General features: G+C 48.5%; 1 protein-coding gene across 2 annotated transcripts in view; it reads left to right on the top strand.

Moving 5' to 3' along the window:
- nprl2 (NPR2 like, GATOR1 complex subunit) overlaps positions 1-25,066 on the top strand; it is a 55,685-nt gene extending 30,619 nt beyond the window's left edge. For both annotated transcript variants that reach the window (XM_038810817.1, XM_038810818.1), the window contains 4 exons: positions 17,136-17,229; positions 21,824-21,941; positions 23,567-23,709; positions 24,369-25,066. In XM_038810817.1, coding sequence (XP_038666745.1) covers positions 17,136-17,229; positions 21,824-21,941; positions 23,567-23,709; positions 24,369-24,436 — 423 coding nt within the window. In that variant the 3' untranslated portion in view covers positions 24,437-25,066. The remainder of the gene's footprint in view (positions 1-17,135; positions 17,230-21,823; positions 21,942-23,566; positions 23,710-24,368) is intronic.
- Positions 25,067-26,434: the final 1,368 nt, after the last annotated feature.

Here is a 26,434-nt window from a genome sequence, read left to right as displayed (position 1 = left end):
CGGAGGCAAGTAGGATTCTCTTTCCAAGGGCTGGTGCAGACTTGAGGGCTGAATGGCGTCCTTCTGCAGTGTAGGGATTCTAAAAGGCCCATTGCTTGCAAACCCAATCAAAAAAATTTTCGTTTTTAAAAACATTTTTTTTTCTTCACGTGGATAATATCTAAGTTTGTAAAAATCCACTGCTACCTGGTGACCGAAACGAGTCTCTCTCTATCCATTAAAAAAATATTATAAATGTGTACATAGAACATAGAACATAGAACATAGAATATAAACCTTTTGGCGTTTGGCAAGATGCTTTGCCCATATCTGCAACTGAACCCACCATGTTTCTATTTTTTTAATACAAATATTGTGTAAATAAATATATATTTGGCACTCAACACTGCTCTGGCAGGAAGTTGGTGGTTGCAGCTCTTATTCGTTCCTATTTAATCCTCTGGATCAGTGTGTAAAAGACGAGCTGTTCCAGCCTGTTCGTATTATTTTCCTTGGCCTCAATCTTGCAACAATTTTGAATCCCCAAGCAACCATTATTAGGTGCATCTGTAATTTATAACTTTTGACTAGCTGCACAGAGGGGGTACTCAGTAAAGCAATGATTAACTTCAAAGCTCAGGAACCTGCTTGAAAGACATGTTTCAATAACCATATAACTTCTCTTTTGAATGGGCTTTATTTATAATCTGAGATCCACTGCTTACTTTAAGATTCACTCTGTCAAGTTCCAAACTTAGCAACATCCACCGCATTCACTCCCTCCACCAGTAACAGATGGCCGCTTTTCAACCACAGTAGGCATCACTCCCACGTGATCCAGCTATATCATTGCCCAGGGTGAATTGTACCCCTCAAAAAGGTAATTTCTCTATGACTCCGACCACCACTTTTAACCGGACTCTCTAACCTTACTTACATAGTGGTACACTGCTCCTTTCACCACTAACTCCACATATCACCACCTCTTCTGGCAATACTCCTTCTGAACAGCATATCTCCTTATCTCTCACCATTAAAGATTGACTTGCCCCTGTATCCCTTAATATCTTCATCTCCGGTCGGCACGGTGGCAGTGGTTAGCACTGCTGCCTCACTGCGCTGAGGACCCGGGTTTGATCCCGGGTCACTGTCCGTGTGAAGTTTGCACATTCTTCCCGGATCTGCATAGGTCTCACCCCCGCAACCCAAAGATGTGCAGGGTGGGTGGATTGGCCAGGCTAAATTAGAACATATGGTGCAGAAGGAGGCCATTCGGCCCATCGAATCTGTACCGACCCACTTAAGCCTTCACTTCCACCCTATCTTTGTAACCTAATAATCCCTCCAAACCTTTTTGGACACTAAGGGCAATTTAGCATGGCCAATCCACCAAACCTGCATGTCTTTGGACTGTGGGAGGAAACTGGAGCACTCAGAGGAAACCCACGCAGACGCGGGGAGAACGTGCAGACTCCGCACAGACAGTGACCCAGTGGGAAATTGCCCCTTAATTGGAAAAATTAAATAAATAAATAAAAAGAATGCGATCTTAATCTTAATTACCTGCTCCACATTGTACAGCCCTTTCCTCACAAATAAAATCTTTAAAATGATCTGGCATTACTTATCCACCAACCTCTGAACCAGCTGTCGACTCTTTTGAAACTTTTCACTGGAACCATGTTTTGTTATCCACTTCAATAAACCCCACTGGCTTATCTTATTTTAGAGAGTCTGTCGTCTTAGTACTTTTTCTTTTTTTAAATAAATTTAGAGTACCCAATTCATTTTTTCCAATTAAGGGGCAGTTTAGCGTGGCCAAGCCACTTACCCTGCACATCTTTGGGTTGTGGGGGCAAAACCCACGCAAACACGGGGGGAATATGCAAACTCGACATGGACAATGACCCAGAGCCGGAATCGACCCTGGGACCTCAGCGCTGTGAGGCAGCAGTGCTAACCACTGTGCCACCGTGCTGCCCCTTAGTACTTTTCTTTTTTTTTTTAAATAATTTTTATTCAGATTTTCACAAAATATCAATAACAGAAAATATTAACAAAAAATATTAACAACTAAGAAAAACAAGAAAGAGCCAACCCCCCCCCCCCGGTAAATACAAAACAGAAGAAATAGATTAACACCCGTCATAAACAAAGAACACATGTACACGTCCCCTCACCCCAACCCACCGAAACGATCCCCCACCCCCCCGGGCTGCTGCTGGCCTTTTTCTCTACCGTTCTGCCAGGAAATCTAGGAAAGGTTGCCACCGCCTGAAAAACCCCTGTACTGATCCCCTCAGGGCAAATTTCACCCTCTCCAATTTGATGAACCCCGCCATATCGTTGACCCAGGCCTCCACGCTTGGGGGCCTCGCATCCTTCCACTGAAGTAGAATCCTCCGCCGGGCTACTAGGGACGCAAAGGCCAGGACCCCAGACTCTATCGCCTCCTGCACTCCCGGCTCCACTGCAACCCCAAAAATTGCGAGTCCCCAGCCTGGCTTGACCCTGGATCCTACCACCCTCGACACCGTGCTTGCTACCCCCTTCCAAAATTCCCCCAGCGCTGGGCATGCCCAGAACATATGGGCATGGTTCGCTGGGCTCCCCGAGCACCTAGTACACCTGTCTTCGCCCCCAAAGAACCTACTCATCCTCGTCCCGGTCATATGAGCCCTATGTAGCACCTTGAACTGTATGAGGCGAAGCCTCGCACAAGAAGAGGAGGAGTTCACTCTTTCCAGAGCATCCGCCCACGTTCCCTCCTCAATCTCCTCACCCAGCTCCTCCTCCCATTTACCCTTTAGCTCCTCCACCGAGGCCTCGTCTACCTCCTGCATCACATGGTACATGTCCGAAATCCTCCCCCCTCCAACCCACACCCCCGAGAGCACCCTGTCCTGGACCCCACGTGAGGGCAACAGAGGGAACCCCGCCACCTGCCGCCTGGCAAACGCCCTAACCTGCATGTACCTAAACATGTTCCCCAGGGGGAGCCCAAACTTCCCCTCTAACTCACCCAGGCTCGCAAACTTCCCGTCTACAAACAGGTCCCTCAACCTCCTAACACCTGCCCTGTGCCAACTCAGGAACCCGCCATCGATTCTCCCTGGAACAAACCGGTGGTTCCTCCGTATCGGGGACCCCATCGAGACCCCCACCTCCCCCCTGTGTCGTCTCCATTGCCCCCAAATTTTGAGGGTAGCTGCCACCACGTGGTATACCTCGTTGGAGGGAGTGGCAACGGTGCCGTTACCAGCGCCCCCAGGCTCGTGTCCACACAGGACGCCATCTCCATCCTCTTCCATGCTGCCCCTTCCCCATCCATTACCCACTTACGCACCATCGCTGCGTTGGCAGCCCAATAGTACCCACAGAGGTTGGGCAACGCCAGCCCCCCTTATCCCTGCCCCGCTCCAAAAACACCCTTCTCACCCTCGGGATCCCGTGCGCCCATACAAATCCCGTAATACTCCTGTTGACGTTCCTAAAAAAGGCCTTCGGGATAAGGATGGGGAGGCACTGGAACAGGAACAAAAACCTCGGGAGCACCGTCATCTTGACTGACTGCACCCTGCCCGCCAGCGACAGTGGCAGCATGTCCCATATTTTAAACTCCTCCTCCATTTGCTCCACCAGCCTTGTAAGGTTAAGTTTGTGTAGGGCCCTCCAGCTCCTGGCCACCTGGACTCCCAAGTACCTAAAGCTCCTCTCCGCCCTTTTTAGTGGGAGCCTACCAATCCCCTCCTGATCCCCTGGGTGCACGACGAACAGCTCGCTCTTACCCAGGTTGAGCTTGTACCCTGAGAGGTCCCCAAATTCCCTGAGAATCTTCATCACCTCCGGCATTCCCCCACTGGGTCCGCCACATATAGTAATAAGTCATCTGCATAAAGCGACACTCTGTGCTCCTCCCCACCCCGCACCAGTCCCCTCCAGTTCCTCGACTCCCTCAACGCCATGGCCAGGGGTTTGATTGCCAACCCAAAGAGCAAGGGGGACCAGGGACACCCCTGTCTCGTGCCTCGGTATACCCGAAAGTACTCCGATCACCTCCTATTCATGGCCACGCTCGCCATCGGGGCCTCATATAACAACCTCACCCATCTGACAAACCCCTCCCCAAACCCAAACCTTTCCAGCACCTCCCACATGTACCCCCACTCAACCCTATCAACGGCCTTCTCCGCGTCTAGCGCCACCACTATCTCCGCTACCGCTGGCATCGTTATAACATTCAAGAGCCTCCGTATGTTGGTATTCAGCTGCCTTCCCTTCACGAACCCCTTCTGATCCTCTTGGTTGACCCACGGCACACAGTCCTCTATCCTTGTGGCCAAGATCTTCGCCAACAGCTTGGCGTCTACACTGCAGGGGGTCCTTGTCCTGCTTAAGGATCAAGGAAAGCCCCCCCCTCCCATGCCTCGTTGAAGGTCCTAACCAACAGGGGACCCAGCAGGTCTGCATACATTTTATAGAATTCGACCGGGAACCCGTCCGGCCCCGGCCCCCTCCCCGACTGCATGCTCCCTATCCCTTTGACCAACTCCACCAGCTCAATCGGCACCCCCAGTCCCTCCACCTGCCCCTCCTCCACCTTCGGGAATCTCAGCCGGTCCAAGAAGCGCCCCATTCCTCCTCTCTCTTCCGCCCCCCCCCCCCTCCGCTAGGGGTTCAGACCGATGCAATTCCCCGTAAAAGTCCCTGAAGATCCCATTGATGTCTACCCCCCTTCGCACCACATTCCCTCCCCTATCCTTAACTCCACCAATCTCCCTGGCTGCATCCCGCTTACAGAGCTGATGCGCCAGCATCCTACTCGCCTTCTCCCCATATTCATACACCGCTCCCTGTGCCTTCCTCCACTGAGCTTCCGCCTTTCTGGTGGTCAGTAAGTCGAAATTGGCCTGAAGACTACGCCGCTCCCCCAGCAATCCCCCCTCCGGAGCCTCCGCGTATCTCCTATCCACCCTCATCAGCTCCCCCACCAGCCTCTCCCTCTCTCTCCTCTCCCTATGGGCTCGGATGCAGATCAACTCCCCTCTAATCACCGCCTTCAATGCCTCCCAGACCGTCCCCACCCGGACCTCCCCATTATCATTGGCCTCCAGGTACCTCTTGATACATCCTCGAACCCACCCACCCACCTCCTCATCTGCCAGCAGCCCCATCTCCAAGCGCCAGAGCAGGCGCTGGTCTCTCTCCTCCCCCAGCTCGAGGTCCACCCAGTGCGGGGCATGATCCGAAATGACTATCGTCGAATATTCGGCATCCTCCACCCTCGAAATCAGCCCCCTGCTCATATTTTAAAAATCAATCCAGGAATAGGCCTTATGCACATGGGAGAAGAATGAAAACTCCCTGGCCCTCGGCCTCACAAACCTCCAAGGATCCACCCCTCCCATCTGGTCCATAAACTCCCTCAACATCTTAGGTAGGCTGGCCTCCTACCCGTCCTGGACCTGGATCGATCCAATGGGAGATCCAACACTGTATTGAAGTTCCCCCCCATTATCAGGACCCCGTCTCCAGATCTGGAATGCGGCCCAACATGCGCCGCATAAACCCCGCATCATCCCAGTTCGGGGCGTATACGTTCACCAGCACCACCCGCTCCCCCTGCAGCTTCCCGCTCACCATCACATACCTCCCGCCGCTGTCCGCCACCACCTTTGACGCCTCAAACGACACCCTCTTTCCCACCAGGATCGCCACCCCCGATTTTTTGCATCCAGCCCTGAATGAAACACTTGGCCTACCCATCCCTTCCTCAATCTAACCTGGTCCGCCACCTTCAGGTGCGTCTCCTGAAGCATGGCCACGTCCGCCTTCAGGTGCGTAAACACGCGGGCCCATTTGACCGGCCCATTCAGTCCCCTCACATTCCAAGTTATCAGCCGGATCAGGGGGCTCCCTGCCCCCCTCCCCCGCCGACTAGCCATAACCCTTCCCCTGCCCGCCACTGGCCAGCGCCTCCCGCTCGGCCCATTCCCCACGGCGGCAATCCCCCATCTCGACCCCCCCCCCCAAAGCTAGGACCCCTCCTAGCCGCGTTACTCCCTCCATAGTACTCCCGTAAGCCTGCTGACCCCGGCAACTCCCGCCACTCCTCCGACTTCTCCCAGCGTGGGGCTACCCCTCCTCCCCAGTGCCCACCAGCAGGCTCTCCTCCTCCTGCTCTCGGGCGGGAAAAAAGCCCGCGCTTCTCAGCTCCAACCCCGCCCCCATCAACTCTCAGCGCAGGAAAAAGCCCGCGCTTTCCACCTGCCCGACCCCATCTCCTCTAAGGCAGCTCCCATTGTCGGCCCAAGCCCCTCGCGGGGCCCCAGCCCCCTCCCACCATCAGCTCCCCACACTGCAAGTCTACCCCCCGCCTCAAGCCCATCCACCGAACCCACGCAAAAAGACAGTGCCCCCCCCCCCGCCCTGAAAACAACACAGAACCAGCATTAAACAGAAAGCCCCCCCTCAGAAAATAACACAGTTACATACAGAGCCCCGCACCCAACCCACAGTTTGAGTCCAACTTCTCGGCCTGCACAAAGGCCCACGCCGCCTCCGGGGACTCGAAGTAAAAGTGTCAGTCCTTGTAGGTGACCCACAAACGCGCCGGCTGCAACATGCCAAACTTCACTCCTTTTCTGTGTAGCACCGCCTTCGTCCGGTTGTGCCCGGCCCTCCGCTTAGCCACCTCCACACTCCAGTCCTGGTAGATCCGCACCACCGCGTTCTCCCACCTGCTACTCCGCTCCTTCTTGGCCCACCTGAGCGCACACTCCCGGTCAACGAACCGGTGGAACCGCACCAGCACCGCCCGTGGCGGCTCATTCGGCTTGGGCCTCCTTGCCAGTATTCTGTGGGCCCCTCCAGCTCCAGGGGCCCCTGGAAGGACCCAGCTCCCATCAGCGAGTTCAGCAGGACGACCACGTAGGCCCCCAGGTCTGACCCCTCCAGCCCCTCCGGGAGGCCCAGGATCCGCAAATTTTTCCGCCTCGACCGGTTCTCCATCTCCTCGAACCGCTCCTGCCACTTTTTATGGAGCTCCTCATGCATCTCCACCTTTACCGCGAGGGCTGAGGCCATCATCCTCTCTTTCAGAGGCTTGTTGTCGGAGATCCCGGATTGCCACCCCCTGGGCTGTCAGCGTCTCCAGCAGCTTGTCGATGGAAGCCTTCAACGGCTCTAGCAGCTCCGCTTTGAGCTCCCGAAAGCAGCGCTGGAGAGTCTCCTGCTGCTCCTGCGCCCACTGCCTCCATGCCTCGAGGTCTCCGCCGGCCGCCATCTTGTGCTTCTTCCCTCGCTTTTTCTTTGGCGCTGCCACCGCTATCTTGTTCGCCCCACTCCTGGTCCAGGCTATATACCGATGGGGAACTGCTGCTGACTCCTCCCCACGTCGGGAATCGTTGAATAAGCACCGCTGGGGGCCCTAAAAAGAGCCCAAAAGTCCGTTCCTGGCGGGAGCTGCCGAACGTGCAGCTTAGCTCCGCATAGCCGCAACCGGAAGTCCCCTTAGTACTTTTCTTAAGCCACCAACACTGCAACTTCATGTATCGAACTTTATTGAAATAAAAACATTCAAGTTTTCTTATCTCTCTTCCACTATCATAGGTTTATTTTTTAACCTAAGACAAACTCTCCTTTCTATCTCCTTTGCCTTGATTGCCTGTGAATTTATAATTTCTCCAGTTTCTAACTTTCACAGATTGAAATTGATGTTGAAAACCAGACCTTGATTTATGAACTAGTTCAGTCATCTGCCATTTCTGCTGCCTGTCTAGCAGTTTTAACCCTTTGCTCTTCCACGTGAGTTCTCACTGATGCGGGAAGTGAATCTTTAAATTCTTCCAAAATAATTATTTCCCTAAGAGCATCATGTGTTTGGTCTATTTTGATGCTGTTATCCACCTATCAAAATTATTTTTTTTCATTCTTTCAAATTATATACCTGACCTGGTTCTTTCCTTAGATTTCTAAATTTCTGTCTGTCGGCTTCTGCCACTGAAGGTGGCTTTTCTCACCTCATCATAATCCTTAAATGCCACCTCTGATAGTGATGTCAACACTTCGTTAGCTCTACCTACTAACTTTGTTTGAACCAATAATACCCAAATGGCCTTTGGCCAATTCAATTCTTTAGTTTAAATGAGATTTTAAAAAGGCATACACAATTTCCCTATTAGACTTTTAACCAGTATGTGTTAATCCTTCCTCTAGATTTTCTTCCGCTTCAGCCTAACATTTTACATTGATGTTCTCTTTGCAGTCCCAGTTTCTCTCAATTCCCTCTTTTTTTTAAAATAATTTCTTCCCTTGCTAATCTTTCCATTTCCATGTGAAGTTTCCTCATTTCCTTTTGAAATGCCCTCTTTTTTTTTCTTTTTTTTTTTTTTTTTTTCTTTTTTTTTTCTATAAATTTAGAGTACCCAATTATTTTTTCCAATTAAGGGGCAATTTAGAGTGTTCAATCTACCTATCCTGCACATCTTTGGGTTGTGGGGGTGAAACCCACGCAGACACGGGGAGAATGTGCAAACTCCACACAGAGTGACCCAGGGCCGGGATTCGAACCCGGGTCCTCAGCGCCGTAGGCAGCAATGCTAACCACTGAGCCACCGTGCTGCCCCCCTCTTTTTTTTTCTTTGCCACAGCCGCACTCTTTTTCTTTTTCCTTGGTCATAACCATTCTCTCCTTTTCTTGCATTTCTAATTTCTTCTGTTTATCTTTTCCCTGCATCTCTAATTGTTTCATTTGCAATTGAATTCTAGCTAATTCTGATGATTCAGGTTGTTACTGGCAAATTTAAATTCTGAGCTATCATTTGTATTATCTCCACCTTCGCACAGCTTCAGGTAAAGTCAACTGCAGCTTGACCGCTAAATCCAAGAGCAGTTTTAACCACCCTTTGTAAACCAGCCAGTGATCGCTTCCACACCCAGGAAATTCTTTGCAATGGAAAGAACCATTTCCAAAGTCACACCCTATTTAAACTGCAACACCTGAAAGAAAGCACCAGTTCCTCACACGCTCATAGTTTCACACAACTCACATTAAGTTCAATAATCCCCAGCCAAACTCGGAAGTATACTTTTCTGAAAAAAATATTTTTATTAAGAGAAATTTTTCAATATAATAAAAAAACAAAATTACACAATTACTGTTAGAATTCTGAACTCACCCCCACAACCCACAAAGGAAAAACAGACATGACAAATTCCCCCCTCCCCCAAAAAAATTCCAACGGCCCCCCTACCCAACCCTGAACATCTGATGAAAAAAAAATGAAATGAAAATCGCTTATTGTCACGAGTAGGCTTCAATAAAGTTACTGTGAAAAGCCCCTAGTCACCACATTCCGGCGCCTGTCCGGGGAGGCTGGTACACCAGTTGATAGTGACCAGTTCTCTGAAATAGGAAATGAACAGGCTGCCACCTCAAGCAGAACCCTTCTGCTGAACCCCTTATGAAAGACTTGACCTTTTCAACAACTCCAAAATGTCACTTAACCACGTCGAAGCACTGGCGGAACTGGAGCCTTCCACCCAAGCAGAACTCTCCGGCTATCAGTGAGGCGGAGGCCAAAGCACCACCCCTGTCTGCAGCTCCGGCAAGTCAGAGACCCCAAAGATTTTTTTTTTAATTTAGAGTACCCAATTTTTTTTTGTTCCAGTTAAGAGGCAATTTAGCCTGGCTAATCCACCTATCCTGCACATCTTTGGGTTGTAGGGGTGACACGGGCAGATTGTGCAAACTCCACAAGGACAGTGACCCAGGGCTGGGATTCGAACTAGGGTCCTCAGTGCTGTAGGCAGCAGTGCTAACCACTGTGCCACGTGCTGCATCCTGAGACCCCAAAGATAGCCACCAAAGGGAAAGGCTCCAACTCAATCCCAAGAATCCCTGACATAGTGCTGAAGAGGCACAAAACCTCACAGGTTTAGGACCAGAGGCCGTTCCGGTCTCTCCAAACAGGCGCTAGAATGTGGCAACTAGGGGCTTTACACAGAACTTCATTGAAGCCTACTTGTGATGATAAGTGATTATTATTAAGACCAGAACATATGCGTGTGATTTGACGGCACATGAACAATGCTCGCACCTATCCTCTACCTCCGGGAAATAAAACACTCATCTATGCGCCGGTCACATCTGCTCTATGCACCGCCCTGAACTGAATCAAGCTCAGCCTTGCGCACGAGGAGGTGGAGTTGACTCTGTGCAGAACCTCACGCTACACCGCTCCCCCCCCCCCCTTCAAAAGCCTGACCCAGAATCCTCTCCCACTTTCATTTTAGCTCATCCAATGGAGTTTGTTCCACCGATGCCAGCCAACTGTAGATGACCAATATCTACCTCTCCCCCAGCTCCACCATCGAAAGAATCCTATCCATCAAAGAGGGGGAGGACGCCAAGGAATCCCCTTCTGCAAAAAGTTACGCACCTGGTAATACCTAAACAGATTTGTTCTTGGAAACTGGAACTTCAACCACTCCTCGAAACGAATGAATTTCCATTTATAAACATCTCCACAATTCACCCCAATCCTTCCTTCCCCCCCCCCCCCCCCCCCAAGCCCCAAATGACAAACCCAAGGTTGACGGAACAAAACGATGGTTACCACAAAATGGGGCTAACAGCGACATAGCACGCAGCTTGAAATGCTGGCTAAACTGTCTCCATGTTCTCGGAGTGGCCACAACCATTGGACACGAAGTCCACTTCACAGGGGAAAACGGCAGAGGAGCCATAACCAAGGCCCTCAGACTGGTGCCCCTGTCGACAGTCTTCTTAATCTGCTCCCATATGGACTCTTAACCCATAAGCAACCACCATATTTTTTTCAATATTCGCCGCCCAATAATAAAATAACAGATTGGGCAAAGCTAGGCCCCCCGATTGCCTTTCCCTCTGCAAGAACACCCTGCAAATCCGTACGGTCTTGCCTGCCCAAATAACAGAAGATATCATTTTATTGACTTTCACAAAGAATATTTGGGAAGGAAAACCGGGAGACATTGAAACAAAAATAAAAATCTTGAGATGATATTCATCTTTACCAACTGAACCCTGCCCATCAGGGACAGAGTAAGTGATCCCACTTCCTCAAGCCAGCCTTGACCCCATTTACCAAACCCGCAAAACTTAGCTTATGGTACGAGGCTCAATCATGGGCCTGAAAGTATTTGCTTTGGCTTAGGTTCAATTTATGCCCTGAGAAGGAAACAAAACTCCTGAACAACTTCTCTGCAAAGGAATGAGGATCCACCACATACAACAAATCATCCCCGTATAGAAATAGCTTACGTTCCCTACCGCCCCGCCCCCCCCCCCTCCCCCTCCCCCTCCAATTCATGGATTACCTCATTGCCGTGGCCAAAGGCTCAATTGCCAAGGCAAACATCAGTGTGGAAATGGACACCTCTTCCTCATGCCTCTCTTCAGCTGGAAATACTTTGCTCAGGGCAGCATGGTGGCGCAGTGGTTAGCACTGTAGCTACGGCGCTGAGGACCCTAGTTCGAATCCCGGACCTGGGTCACTGTCCGTGTGGAGTTTGCACATTCTCCCGTGTCTGCGTGCGTTTCACCCCCACAACCTAAAAAGATGTGCAGGCTAGATGGATTGGCCACGCTAAAAAAAATTTTTTGATAAACAATTTTATCAAGTTATTTTGGCATAGTAAACACCAACAATATAAAACAGTGTGCAAAGAACAATCAATATAGTGAAGAAAATCAGCTGCTCTGAACAAGGACCATCCTAACTACCCCTCTAATCTACGTTACCCTAACCCCCCCCCCCTGCTGTCGATTAATTTTCCACGAAGAAGTCGATAAATGGTTGCCACCTCCAGGCGAACCCTGACAGTGACCCTCTCAGAGCGAACGTAATTCTCTCCAGACTGAGAAAGCTCGCCATTTCCGATAGCCAGGCTTCCAACTTCGGGCGTTTTGAGCCCCTCCATTCCAGCAGAATTCATAGCCGGGCTACCAGGGAAGCAAAGGCCAAAACGTCTGCCTCTCTCTCCTCCTGGACTCTCGGGTCCTCCGAAACCCCAAAAATAGCCACCTCTGGACTCATCACCTCCCTTGTTTTCAGTACCCAGGACATAACGTACGCGAATCTCTGCCAGTACCCCCTGAGTTTTGGACATGCCCAGAACATGTGGACATGGTTCGTTAGTCCTCCCGAACATCTGGCGCACCTGTCCTCCAATTCAAAAAATTTACTCATCCAGGCCACTGTCATGTGGGCCCGGTGGACGACTGAATTGAATCAGGCTGAGCCTAGCGCATGTTGCGGTCGCGTTTACCCTACTCGACGCCTCCACCCATAAGCCCCCTTCCATCTCACCCCCGAGCTCCTCTTCCCACTTAAGCTTCAGCTCCTCGATCTGCATCTCCTCTGCTCCCATAAGTTCTTTATATATATCCGAGACCCTCCCCTCCCCCACCCATCCACTGGACACTACCCTGTCCTGGATCCCCCGAAGTAGCAGGCATGGGAAGGATGGAATCTGTCTACGTAGAAAGTCCCACACCTGCAAGTACCTGAACTCATTCCCTCTCGCCAGCCCAAATTTCTCCTCTAACGCCCTCATGCTCGAGAAGCTCCCTTCCAAGAACAGATCCCCCATCCTCTCAATCCCCGCCCTCCACCATGTTCGGAACCCACCGTCCATATTCCCCGAGGCAAACCGGTGATTGTCGCAGATTGGGGACCAAACCGATGCTCTCACTTCCCCCACATGCCTTCTCCATTGGTCCCACATCCGCAAGGTCGCCACCACTATAGGGCTGATGGAGTACCGGCAGGAGCGGCGGGGCGCTGTAACCAGGGCAGCCAAGCTGGTGACCCTGCATGAAGCGGCCTCCATTCGCCCCCAAACCGACCCCGCATCCACAATCCACTTCCATATCATAGCTATGTTGGCCGCCCAGTAGTAGTTACTAAAGTTTGGTAGCGCCAGCCCACCTTCTCGATTCCTCTCGAGCATCAATCTCCTCACCCTCGGGGACTTTCCCGCCCACACAAATTCCATAATCGTTTTATTGACCTTCTTGAAAAAAGAACGCGGAATGAAAATTGGGAGACACTGGAGGATGAACAGGAATCTCGGGAGGATCGTCATTTTAACTGTCTGCACTCTCCCCGCTCGGGTCAGTGGGAGCGCATCCCATCTCCGGAACTCAGCCCTCATTTTCTCCGCCAACCAAGATAAGTTCAACTTGTGCAGCCGGCCCCAGTCCTGCGCCGCCACCCCCCCCCCCCCCCCCCCCCCCCCCGGTACCAGCCCCTTCCAACCCCTAGAAGCTCTCAGAGCAATAGACAGCGGCTCTATTGCTAGCGCAAACAGCAGTGGGGAGAGGGGACACCCCTGCCTTGTCCCTCGGTACAGTCTAAAATAGTCAGATGTCGTCCTATTCATCCTTACACTCGCCTTCGGAGCCTGGTACAACAGTCTGATCCAGTCAATAAAGCCCTCCCCAAACCCAAATCGTCCCAACACCTCCCATAAATAGTCCCACTCAACCCATTCAAAAGTCTTCTCTGCATCCATTGCCACAACTACCTCTATGTCCCTACTTTCCGGGGGCATCATGATCACATTCAGCAACCTTCTTAGGTTGGCCACCAGCTGCCTGCCCTTGACGAACCCGGTTTGATCTTCCATAATGACGTCTGGCACACAGTCCTCAATCCTAGCCACCAAGAGCTTGGCCAGTATTTTAGCAGCTACGTTGAGCAGAGAGATCAGCCTATAGGACCCACATGCCTCCGGGTCTTTGTCCCGTTTCAATATCAGGGTGGTGGTGGCCTGTGACATCATCGGGGGGGGGGGGGGGGGGGGGGTAAAACCCCTCTGTCTCTTGCCTCATTGAAAACCCTAACCAGCACTATCTCGGAGAACTTTTTATAAAATTCCACCGGGTACCCATCCCACCCCGGGGCTTTACCCGATTGCATGGTCCTCGAACCCCTCAATATTTCTTCGGTCCTGATCGGGGCCCCCAACCCGTCTACCAATCCCTTGCCACCTTTTGGGAAGGTCAATCCATCCAGAAAGTGCCTCATCCCCACCGGCCCCGCAGGGGGTTCCGAGGTGTGAAGCTTGCTATAGAAGTCCCTGAACATCTTGTTCAGCCCTGCCGGATCCCCTGCCAAGTTTCCCCCATCGTCGACCACCTTCCCTATTTGCCTGGCCGCTTCCCTCTTCCTCAGTTGCTGTGCCAGCATTCTACTGGCTTTCTCCCCGTGCTCATAGATCGCACCCCTCGCCTTCCTGAGCTGCTCTACTGCCTTACCTGTGGACAACACCCCAAACTCAGTCTGTAGCTTTCGTCGTTCCCTTAATAGCTCTGCCCACAGGTCTCCGCATATCTCCTGAATATCTATAAGATCTCCTTTACCAATCGGTCCATTTCTGTCCTGTCCCTATGTGCTCTAATCGAGATCAGTTCCCCTCTCACTACTGCCTTCAGCGCCTCCCAGAGCACCGCAGCTGAGACTTGCCCTGTATCATTGACCTGCAGGTAGTTTTGCATACATTTCCTCACCCTCTCACGCACCACCTCGTCTGCCAACAGCCCAACCTCTAACCCCCATTGAGAGCGCTGAAAACTTTCCTTGCAGACCTGTAGATCAACCCAGTGTGGGGCATGGTCCGAAATAGCGATCACCGAATATTCTACGTCTGTCGCCCCCGCCAGCAAATCCCTGCTCATGATGAAAAAATCAATTCGGGAATACACCTTATGATCATGTGAATAGAACGAAAACTCCCTCTCCATCGGCCAACTAGCCCTCCATGGATCAGCCCCTCCTATTTGCTCCATTAACCCCCTCAGTTCTTTTGTCATTGCCTGCATCTTACCCGTTTTTGAACACGACCAGTCTAGGCCGGGGTCAAGGACTGTGTTAAAATCACCTCCCATAATCAGCCTGTGCGAGTCCAGGTCCAGTATCTTTCCCAGCAGTCTCTTAATAAAAACCACATTGTCCCAGTTTTGGACATATACATTGACCAAAACTACCCTCATCCCCTCAAGCTTGCCACTCACCGTGACAAATCTGCCTCCCTGATCCGTGATTGTGCAGCCCACCTCGAATTGCACCCATTTGTTGACCAAAATCGTGACACTGGTTTTAGTGTCCAGCCCCGAGTGGAAGACCTGGCTAATCCAGCCCTTCCACAATCTGACCTGGTCAGCTACTTTCAGATGGATCTCCTGAAGCATTATTACGCCACCTTCAGCACCCTCAGATGCGTAAACACACATGCCCTCGTCACTGGCCTGTTTAACCCTCTAATGTTCCAGGTGATCAGCCTGGTTGAGGGGCAATGTGGTGCCCCCCCCCCCCCCCCCCCCCCCCCCCACCCCCTCCAGTCGATCAACCATCTCCTTTCTTGGGGACGTCCCTAGCCCGTGTCGCGCTTTACCGGGCCTCCCTCCTGGCAGCCCCCACCTCCAACCTCCTCCATGTTCCCGAATCCAAGTCCCTCCCTCATCAGCAGATCAACTACCCTCCTCCTCCCCCATGAACTAGCTATATACACCCCCCCCCCCCCCCACAAACTGGCTTCTGTAGAACAGCTCATCCAGCTAGCCTGGTGGCTCTTGACTCCTGCGCCAACAAGTCTCCCACCTATTGATCCCTCTGACCCATCCCCCCCCCCCCAATCAACACCACTTCCCCAAACCAGCCATCTCGAGCAATTGCTCTGGGAAAAGAAACAAAGAAAACCCCGACACTAGTGCAAATTGAATAAAACAAAATATGCAATAGGCACTTCCAACCACACCGATCCGAACACAAAAAGCCCCCAGCACCAAATACATTAACTACCCTCTTTTTCCAGCGAAAACTCGAATACAGGAGGGAGAAAAACAGGAAAAAGACACAACACAAGAAAAACGTGTAAACATCGCTTAGTGCCTTTTTAACACAAATCCAAAATGTCCTCAGTTCGGCACCAGCCCTTCTCTCTTGGCGAAGTCCATCGCATCCTCGGGTTTAGGCCATGCTAAGTTGACCATTAATTGGAAAAAAAATAAGTGGGTACTCTTTTTTTTTTAAAAAGAAATTTTTGCACTCATGACATCCACATGAACGCTTGTGATGGAGGTCCTATACAAGGGCTGGATCCAAGATATAAATCTAGGTCCAAAACCAAGCCTACCAAGGATCTCGAACAGATACTCCCACTCCAACCTATCAAACGCCTTTTCAGCATCTCACTTACTCAAATGCACTATCTCACACTCCCACCCCCTCTCCCTCCCACCCCCTCTCGCTCCCACCCCCTCTCGCTCCCACCCCCTCTCGCTCCCACCCCCTCTCGCTCCCACCCCCTCTCGCTCCCACCCCCTCTCGCTCCCACCCCCCCCTCGCTCCCACCCCCCCTCGCTCCCACCCCCCCTCGCTCCCACCCCCCCTCGCTCCCACCCCCCCACCCCCCTCGCTCCCACCCCCTCTCGCTCCCACCCCCTCACGCTCCCTCCCGCGTCGCGCTCTCCCGACTCCCGTGCCGCCCTCCCGACTCCCACGCCACGTAGGAAGTATCTTTACCCACAAAAGGTGGGCCTATCAACATGAAACACGGGGGGTGGAACAGACTGTGATTGGAGGAGCTTCCCCATGAACAGTCTTCCATTGCATGTTACCTGCTTGAACGGCATTTCTAATCCACCTCCAACGGGCCGCATTGAGGGGCTTTGCGTGGTGCATTCGACCCGTGGTCTGTTCTTTGAACAGGCCTGATCTGCAAGATGCACTGCTGCACCTACCAAACCCAGGAAATCAACCACCTAGCAAGGTAAAGGCAAGAGGTGCAGGGGAGCACCACCATCTGCAACTTCCCCCTCCAATCACGCATCATTCTGACTTGGAAATATATCAGCCACTCCTTCACTGTTGCTGGGTCAAAATGCTGGAACTCCCTGCCAAACAGCACTGTGGGTGTACCTACACCACTTGGACTGCAACAGTTCAAGAAGCCAGCTCACCCACCTTCAGAAGGGCAATTAGAAATTGCTTAGCCAGCGATGGCCATGAATGAATAATAAAAACAAAAACTCTTGTGTTTTATTGAATCTGCACTAATCATATCGTTCTGTTGATGTTTAACTGCGTTCGTTCCTTTCCCCTCTGCAGTATTCCAACGTGTACTGCCCGACTCCTCGGGTGCAAGATCTGGTTGATGACAAGTCCTTGCAGGAAGAGTGCCTGGCATATGTCACTAAGCCAGGTATGGTTCAAGTTCTTATACCTTGAAAAGGCATTGAAATTCAATGTGTTTTTCTTACAAATGGATAGGGGTATTAGAGTAGAACTTCTTGAGAAGTTTCTACAAACTCACTTGGTGCAGCAAGTAACTAATCAGCCCAGTGAATCTTCAAACACTTTCTCGTATTTCTTCAGAAGTTGTTGCAAGTTACTGTTGCAACTAATCGATTAACTGTTTCCCAGTTAAGCCTAATCTTAGTCAACCATGTTCTGCCAAATAGGGTCGGAAAGTTTCCACGGACAAAGTAAAGAGACAACTTTGCCGTCTGTCCATTTGCTTCTACTTTCACCATGATGCGTCCTTTTAATGGTACGGCCTCTTCAGTGTACATCCTTAGGGTCCCATTTGACTATTTTAAAGGCAGATACTTCAATTTCTGGTGATAAATAGTCTCGGGTATTAGCAATACTGCTGCGCTCGTACCTGTAGTGATATGCATCACTGTATATACACAAGGGGTTAATGTAAATACACTACAACTAAATAACCACTAGAGGGAACACCAGAGAGGGCATGACATGCAGACATACAACCAATGGGTCATTAGAACCGGGCATAACCAATGGGTATTCAGGACACCCAGAGGTGGCATTACCACAAGGGGGCACTACACGGTCCATATAAAAGGACAGGGCACACAGGCTCTGCCTCTTCCACAGACAGACACCTAGAGAGTAAGACAGGGTTGATCAGCAGCATCACAACCTAGCACGTGGCTTAGAGCAAGCTGGTACAGTTAAACTGAGTTACTATAGTTAGATTAGCAAAGAGTCGAACTCATTTAAGAACTGTGTTAATAGTCCAGTGAGACCACGTCAATTAAAACCTCATCCACTCGAGCCTATCCACAAGAAAATGAAATCTTGAAGATTTTGACTCCAGACGAGGAGCATCAAGAAACCAAAGATGATTTAAGTGAACCAGAAATGACTCCAGAAAAGGAGCACCAAGGAACCAAAAGAGGAATCACATCAACCATAAAGGAGTGATGTCACCAAGATCAATGCCACATCAGGTCATTCTCACAATCCTCAAGAAGAAACGCTCAATGAAGCATCAGGATACTGGCACAAGTAACTTTAAGAATGACTCGAATTATCCACACGGAACGGTCATTGAGCACAAAAAGCACAACAACAAAAACAAGAACAACAAAAACAATGACAGGAAGCATAACAAAGGCAACAACAAGCACGACAAACACAACAAAAACAACAACTATAGAACAACGACTTGTACAACATGGTACAACTCTGCACATGAAGGACAATGTGACAGCACAGCTCAAGACAATGGCAAGAGTGCAGACGTACTATGGCATGACACCGAATCTCACTGATTCACGTTTGCTCCACTACAAACAGCAAACCAGCTCTCAGGAAAGATGACATACAGAATCACTACCACAAGCATAGAAAAAAACCAGAGTCCAAATCAGACAACTAAGTGAATCGACCTTTCGAACACCTCATGATCACAGAAACACTGATGGCATTCACAAGAAAATGACAGCATCAACATCACCACTTCAGCAACAAAACAAGCAAGCCACTCGACCGTACCAATTCCTAAAGTTTGGACTCATAACTGTTAATTGGTATTGTATAATCATCAATATCATCACAACTTGTACATGTCATCATTTATCTACCTGTTTTGTACAATTTTCTTTAACAAAGTGCAGAAAATATGTAACACAAAAAAAGGGGAATGTAGTGATATGCATCACTGTAAATACACAAGGGGTTAATGTAAATACACTACAACTAAGTAGCCACTAGAGGGAACACCAGAGATGTCATGACATGCAGACATACAACCAATGGATCATTAGAACAGGACACAACCAATGGGTAATCAGGACACCCAGAGGTGGCATTGCCACAAGGGGGCACTACACGATCCATATAAAAGAATAGGGCACACAGGCTCTGCCTCTTCCACAGACAGACACCTAGAGAGTAAGACCGGGTTGATCAGCAGCAGCATTACACCCCAGCACGTGGCTTAGAGCAAGCTGGTACAGTTAGACTGAGTTACTACAGCTAGATTAGCAGAGTCAAACTCATTTAAGAACGGTGTTAATAATTCGATAAACACGTTGAACTCATTTCAAAGTCTGGAGCATCCTTTAGTTAAGACTGCATCAAGTAGCAGCCTGTGTTACACGAAGTAACGTAACACAACAGTACCGACTTCCATTTTAATTTCATGATCTTCAAGTTTTGGATATGCCCAAAAACGTCATTGATTGCTCTGCATTGACAAAACACCTAGCTTCAGCTCCTGCAGTCGCTCAGTTTTGCTGTCTTTTGAATGATCTTGAGCTTTATCCACTAATTTGTTTTACAAATAGGTTGTTTGACTGTGCTGTTCTTCTTGAACCTTCTTGGTGTAGAAGACGTTTTCTGAGCCCAACTTGCCACAGTTCTTGCATGCATTTGTTTTACTTCAGCATTCCCCCGCTGAGTGTCCAACCTATGTGCAGTGGTGACATGGTTGCACTTTTGCAGCCTTGTTCCTTAAGGTATCCATTTTGAATCGTCACTCCAGCCCTTATCTGTTATCCAGCTAACCAGGAAGATGCTGTAAAATGGTATCAACTTCTTTCTGACTACGGCGGTGGAACCAAAGACTTTCTACAATCAATAACGGTTGGGAGAGAAATATTCCTCTTAAGATATTCGTTAATTCACTGATGGACTTAACTCCTGATTTTGCCGGTTGAAAAAGATTCTGTAGCAGCATAAATGTTTTCCGGCCAACTGAGCTGAGAAATGTCATGTCGGAGCCATCCTAACTCCATGCCCCTGTTGGAGAAATCCCTGTTTTTGCCACTTTACTGCATTATGCAGGTGAAACTGTTATTCATTTTTAGAGATTTTCTGAAGTGATCATGCCCCTGAGATTTAGAAAGTGACAATTATAACACCACTCTTTAAATAAAATGGTTGAAGCATACACTGCCTAATAAATGTGACAGACATAATATTTAAAAATCTTTGAAATTACTTAAACAATACAGGGTAATGGAGTGTTCCAAGATATGGTTGGTTTATTGGGTGGGACAGGTTTCATACAGTTAGGTTTACAAAGTATTTAATAAGCATTCTTGTCTGTGATTAGTGGCTCAGGTAAATCCATGGTATGACAAAGGAAGTGGAGGAGACCGCTGCATAGAAAACTGCCTTAAATAGGAAATGGCTCCTCTGAGGCCCCGGACAGTGTGTGCATGAGCACTGCAGGCTTATCCCAGACCCATTGCGCTGATCTTCGTCTGGGTGACAAATTAACCCTGGGTTAGGGAGCAAGAAACAAGTTGTCCAATGTTCCCATTTCTTAGTCAGCATCTGATGACCTTTGTTGGAGATGTGTGAATATTGGATGAGAACACATTTGGGCCCTCCACGGATGACATCTATTCGGACCAAGTACCCAAGATCTGTCAGGACCTGTGTAATGTTTGTCCAGCAATTGGCACCTGTGGAATGGCACATGGTATCCAGCAGCTATGGAGCGGTTTCATTTGCCAAAAGAGAAGGAAGAATTTCAATAAATGGAAACTTTTCAAGATAAAGGGAGTTTGTGAGTAACTTGTCCTTTAATTGTGGGGCGGGGGGTCTATTTATTTTAATTTGAAAAGACATCATTTGGAGAAGACATTAAAAGAGATAAAAGGGTAAAATTAGAGGCAGGAAAACTGATGAGAAACGATCCAAATAGATTGGGAAGGATTTGGATCTGTTGGGAAGGACCCAATAGTTGGCACGTTCACAATAAAGAGAAATATTGCCACAGTCCCGGAATCACAGGCTCCCCTTTGAGAGCTGACTGGTGGTGATTTAACCCGAGGGTCATCACACCTTAGACGAGATGCAAGGTTGAGAAGGCAGGGCCTTAAAGAATAACCTCAGCCAGTTCAGGAATTGAACCCATGCTGTTGGTGTTCCTCCGAGTCACAAACCAGCCGTCCAGCCAACTGTCCCCCAGTCACAATAAAAATAACTGATATGGGATTGAGGAACCAGGAGAAGGCATTACAGGATTGAAACTACTGTTGATAATAGGAACAAATGCTTGCTGTGTAATTATGACATTCCTCAGTTGGCTATTTTACTGCTGGTGTTAACTCATCCTATGCTGCATTAGCAGACAATCACTGTTTTATGTTGGCATCAGTGCTAATTCCTGGATTAATACATTAAATGGAATAGTCTTAAACATTGTACAGATCCCAGAGGATTATTGTGGAACCCACCAATTTAGTGTTTGTGGTAACACAAAATATAGGTTACTGGAATGTATTATGAGAGAGTGAGGTTACTAATACAAAAGATGTAATGGTGTTGCTGTGTAAAACAATAGTTAACACCTAGAATTGAAATCAGTCAGAGAATGCATATATTGAACTGAATACCCTATAGTTTCTTACATTCTCAATGGCACTGGATGTAAATGTAGTTCAAACTTCCCCATGGGCTCTTATGGAGGAGAGGTGGATCCTATAGCAGTGGGAGGCCTTTGGAGACCTGTTAATTGCAGCCTTTGTTTGCAGGACACAAGCGTGCCAATCTGCGAGATGTATTCCAGCTATACTGTGGGCTCAGTCCTGGCACTACAGCTCGAGATCTCTGCTCCCGCTACGCACAACAACTTCAACACGTGGACGAGAGGTAAAATGTTGAGCCAGAACTTGTAGCACAGTGTGGACAAATTATAACTTCTTCATACTCTTTGTGATTTATCTAAACGAGCAAATCGGACGAATGAGAATGATGGGCTCCCTACCCTCGCTCTGCTCCTGCTGATTTTGTCTCATGCTTTCTTTTCTTTAATTCTCGTGATGTGTAGCGTTCATTGCCCATCTCTAATTACTCTTAAGCTGCTGTAGTTTGTGGGTTGTAGGTGCTCCCACAGGGTGCTGTTAGTTAGGATATTCCAGGGTTTCCTCTCAGTGATAATGAAAGAGCAGTGATACACCTACAAAGTCATGATAATGAGTGACTAAGAGCTGGCAAGTAATGGTGTTCCTCAGTGCCGACTGCCCTTGTCGTTCTAATTGGTCGAGGTCGCAGGTTTGGAGGGTCTGGTCGAAGAAGCCTTGACAAGTGGCTGCAGTGCATCTTGTAGATGGTATTTCAGTGTAACAGTGCGGGGATGGTTGAGGAATGTGAATTCTTGGTCTGTAGGTAATGTATCAATCAAGCTGACTGCCTTGTCCTAGGTGATATTGAGTTTCATTGCAGCAACCCAGCAAAATGGAGGGAATCCTAACGTGCTCCTGACTTGTGCCCTGTGTAAGGACCCTCCTATTTAAACCTGATTACTCTTGTGTATTCCCTTTATTTTTTTGTTATCTTGGCTGTTATAACTTTTGTATCTGGATGAATTACTGAAACCCCCCCTGGCAGATGTACTGTTTGGTTTGGCCTCTGGAGACCCCAGTTATTTGGTCAGGCCCAGTAATAACATATTTTGATGGACTTGGCTTGCAGTCAATCGGCTACTTTGATTTCCCTGGACTTGCAGCTCTCGATGATGATTGGTGCTGGAGTTCCGGAATGTTCTGCCAAATTCAGACAGACTTCATTTTGTAGAGTGAAGTTCACTTTTGAACCTCACTCTTTTTCTCTCTCTCTCTCTCTCTCTCTCACTCTCTCTCGTGCTCTCTCTCTATCTCTCTCTCTCTCTCTCATAGCCAGTTTCAAATAAACCAGCTTGCCTGGTGCTGGTCAGGAAGATCCAGACCAGCACCAGGCAGGCTGGGTTATTTAAAACCTCCTTTTAAAATCTAATAATTGGAGAACTCTAATCTTACCTCAGTGAGTGATAATTGTGAGTTCTAACTGAATGAACATGCCAAAAAATCCTCTCGAACTGGAGGTTTTCAACACTGCACGTCTGGGAGGATAGCCGACTACAAAGGCTTCAACATCAACACATCTCTCTTACTTTGGGTCGAGGGTGGGATGGTCAAAGGGGAAAGTAATAGATTAGCAGGCCATTATTTTAGTTTAATTATTGCATTTTCTTTTTATAAATAAGCAGTTATTGTGTTTTTACTTACGAATCTGGTGCCTGTAGGTCATTGGAGCAATGTAGGACCAAAGATCCCAAACCTTTATAAGAGTTGTTGGTTAAGTCGCTCATGTAGCGACTCGGGGTCAAGGGGAGCTGGAATTGACCACACCCTAGCCCAGGCTGTCGTAACACCTGTAAGTAGTGGAGAGACTTCGGGGAGTCTGCTAAGTGACTTGCTATAGAATAGCCAACCTATCTCATTCTCCTCTGATGGCAGGAAGTTAATCCAGTTTGGTCTAATGAAAGATCTAATTCGGCGACTGCACAAATATCCGGTAAAGATCAACCGTGACGAGAGGAGCCGGCCGCCACGTCTCTACACTGGTTCACACAGCTACGATGAAATCTGCTGCAAAACAGGTACACCAGCCCACAAAGAATCACTCCGTTACTAGAACAAAGGCAGCCAAGGGAATAGAATGATGCAAAGGATTAGATGAGTTCAGGACTGCGATGTGTATTCACAATGCAGACGATTAGCAGTAAGAGACCTGTATGAATTCAGTTTGAGTAGTATGTTGGATATGGATTTATAGCTTCCAATAAGCAGCATAACTGGGATTCTCAATCCGGCAATAGAAGGGCTGGCGCTAGAAAAGGAACAATATTCCAGGATCTTTGAGATTGAAGTGAAGCATTTTGTCAGGGCAGATCTCAGATTGAAACAAAACTTTACTTTGTATCTAACCCATACTGTAACACAGCAGAAGATTTTCCCCTGTTGCTCTTGAAAACAGTGCAATGGGGTCTTTCACCTTGGCCTGAGAGAGCTGATGGGCGATTAACGTCTCCTCTGAAAGGTCGCATCTCCAGCACTGGGGTATCGGCCTAGATTTTGTGCTCAAGTGTCAAAGTGGAGCTTGTGAACCCGATAACCTTCTGACTCCAAAGCAAGAGTGTTCATTCTGACATCTCCTTGACTCTGCCTGTGGCTTGTGCTGTAGCTGAGACCAACTGCTTGGGAGGGTTTGATACTTTTTCATGGGAAGTGTAACTTTTTTTTTGTCTGTTTCTCTCAGGAATTAGTTACAAAGAATTGGATGAGAGGCTGGAGAATGACTCAAACATCATTGTGTGCTGGAAGTGACAGGACAGCATGTTGTCAGGACAATCACTGCGTGTTCTGCTGTGCAATCTCATAATGTTGAACTGAAGTTTTCAAACTGAAGAACAGGGTGGCAAAGGAGTGCAAGAAACATGGTGCTGACCTGGGTAGTGTGAGCTGTGCTGGCCTGCAGGACTGATAAGATCTTCTCACCCTTCTGCATTAACTTAAAAATAGGTGAAGAAATGCGTGAAAGTACTTCTTCTCAAATAGGTTCTGATCCAGAACGGAGAGATTTAGTATTGATGTAATCCTTCAGCTATTTTCTCCTGTATGCATGCAACTTATTTATGAGTACTGTATCAAGGATAGAGAAGATCCTTCCTCCAGCTGATTCATTCAAATCTTCCGCTCCCCTCCCTGGGAAAGTGTGTGTTAAAGTGATCAAGCCAGCTGCAATAACTTTGCAGTTAAATTTCTTGTCAGCATTGAAGAATAAGCCACTTGGGTATGTTACTGCAGTGGAGTTTGAATCGATAGTCTGTATAAATCAGTGCCTTCATGAGATTGGGAATGTACAAAATCTATACTGATCGTTTGTTGTGACTAGTTTTGGATAAATAGAATTATTTAACAGTGAATGAAGTTGCATTTATAAATTTCAGTAACCCATGTGGCTGTGGATCATTGGTGTCACTAATTGGTTTTAGACTAAGCTGTCGGCTTAGTCTCAGTAGTATCACACTCATCCTTTAGGCAGAAGTTAGCACTGCTGCCTCACGGCACCAGGGTCACTGGGTTCAATTCCTGCCTTGGGTGACTGTCTGTGGAGGTCTCCCCGTTCCTGCATGGGTTTCCTCCGGGTGCTCCAGTTTCCTCCCACAGTCCAAAGCTGTGCAGGTTAGGTGGATTGGCCACTAAAAAAAAATTGCCCCTTAGTGTCCAAAGATGTCCCACCTTATTGTGTGGCACTACCATTGTGCTAAATTGGATAGATTCAAAACAAATCTCACAGCACAAAACAGGGCATTAATGAGGTGCTATGTGCCACCAACAGCAACAGAATTGTACTCGACCACAAACTGTAATCTCCTGGCCCAGCATATCTCTTACCAAACCATTACAGTCAAGTCGGGCATCTTCCCTGGTTCAATGAGAAGTATAGGACAGCGTGCCTGAGCACCAGGAGTTTGGAAAAATGAAATGGCAATCCAAAGAAGCTACAACTGAGGTTTGAACGCCTGCTAAAACAGCAGAAACAACATGCCATACGCAAAGCTAAGAAATCCCACAGCCCAATGAGTCAGATTGAAGCGCTGCAGTCCTGCCACATCCAGTCCCATAAATGGTGGTGGACAATTAATGGGAGATGCAGGAAGTTCTATGCACATTGCTATCCTCAAAGATCATGGAACATTGCAAGCGAGTGGAAAAGACAAGGCTGAAGATCCTTTTGCTATTCCTGGCACCCTGTTTTGCTTAAACTGGCTGCTGTGTTTGACTACATCACAACAGTGTTTATAAAGAGCTATGAGATGCCTGAATATGTCAAAGATGCTGTGTAAATTTCAGGGGCATCACTTCCTCTTTTCTTTCAATTCCTCTATTTGCTATCTTTCTTCCAACTCCACTTTCTGTCCTTTCCCATAACTAGTATCAGAAAATAAACCTCTCCTGCAGCTTGAAACGCTGAGTTGCTCAAACACCTCACTGGCAGTGCTAGTATCTGTTGTTCTCATCTGTGTAATACTTGTGCTTCGAGACATCCATTAATCTGCCTCAAAATGATCGGAAGCCAGTTGAAATTGAATTGTATCCACAGTATCCTTCACTCTTTACATAACCCATTAGATGGCAGATTGTAAATCTCTCTTAGGTATCCATTATTTCTCTCTTTATCCTCTGCCTGACAGAAAAGGAATTTTCAAATGGTGGAAATCACCAGGGCAGACTTCCATGTTTAACCTATCAAGCATCCTGCTTCCTACAATACTTCCTGGTTTATTTCTGTGAATACTCCATATCCACCATCCTTATGTG

This window comes from Scyliorhinus canicula, chromosome 11 (assembly GCF_902713615.1).
Source record: "Scyliorhinus canicula chromosome 11, sScyCan1.1, whole genome shotgun sequence".
Lineage (NCBI taxonomy): Eukaryota > Metazoa > Chordata > Chondrichthyes > Carcharhiniformes > Scyliorhinidae > Scyliorhinus > Scyliorhinus canicula.
This window is presented reverse-complemented; position numbering and strand designations above follow the sequence as displayed.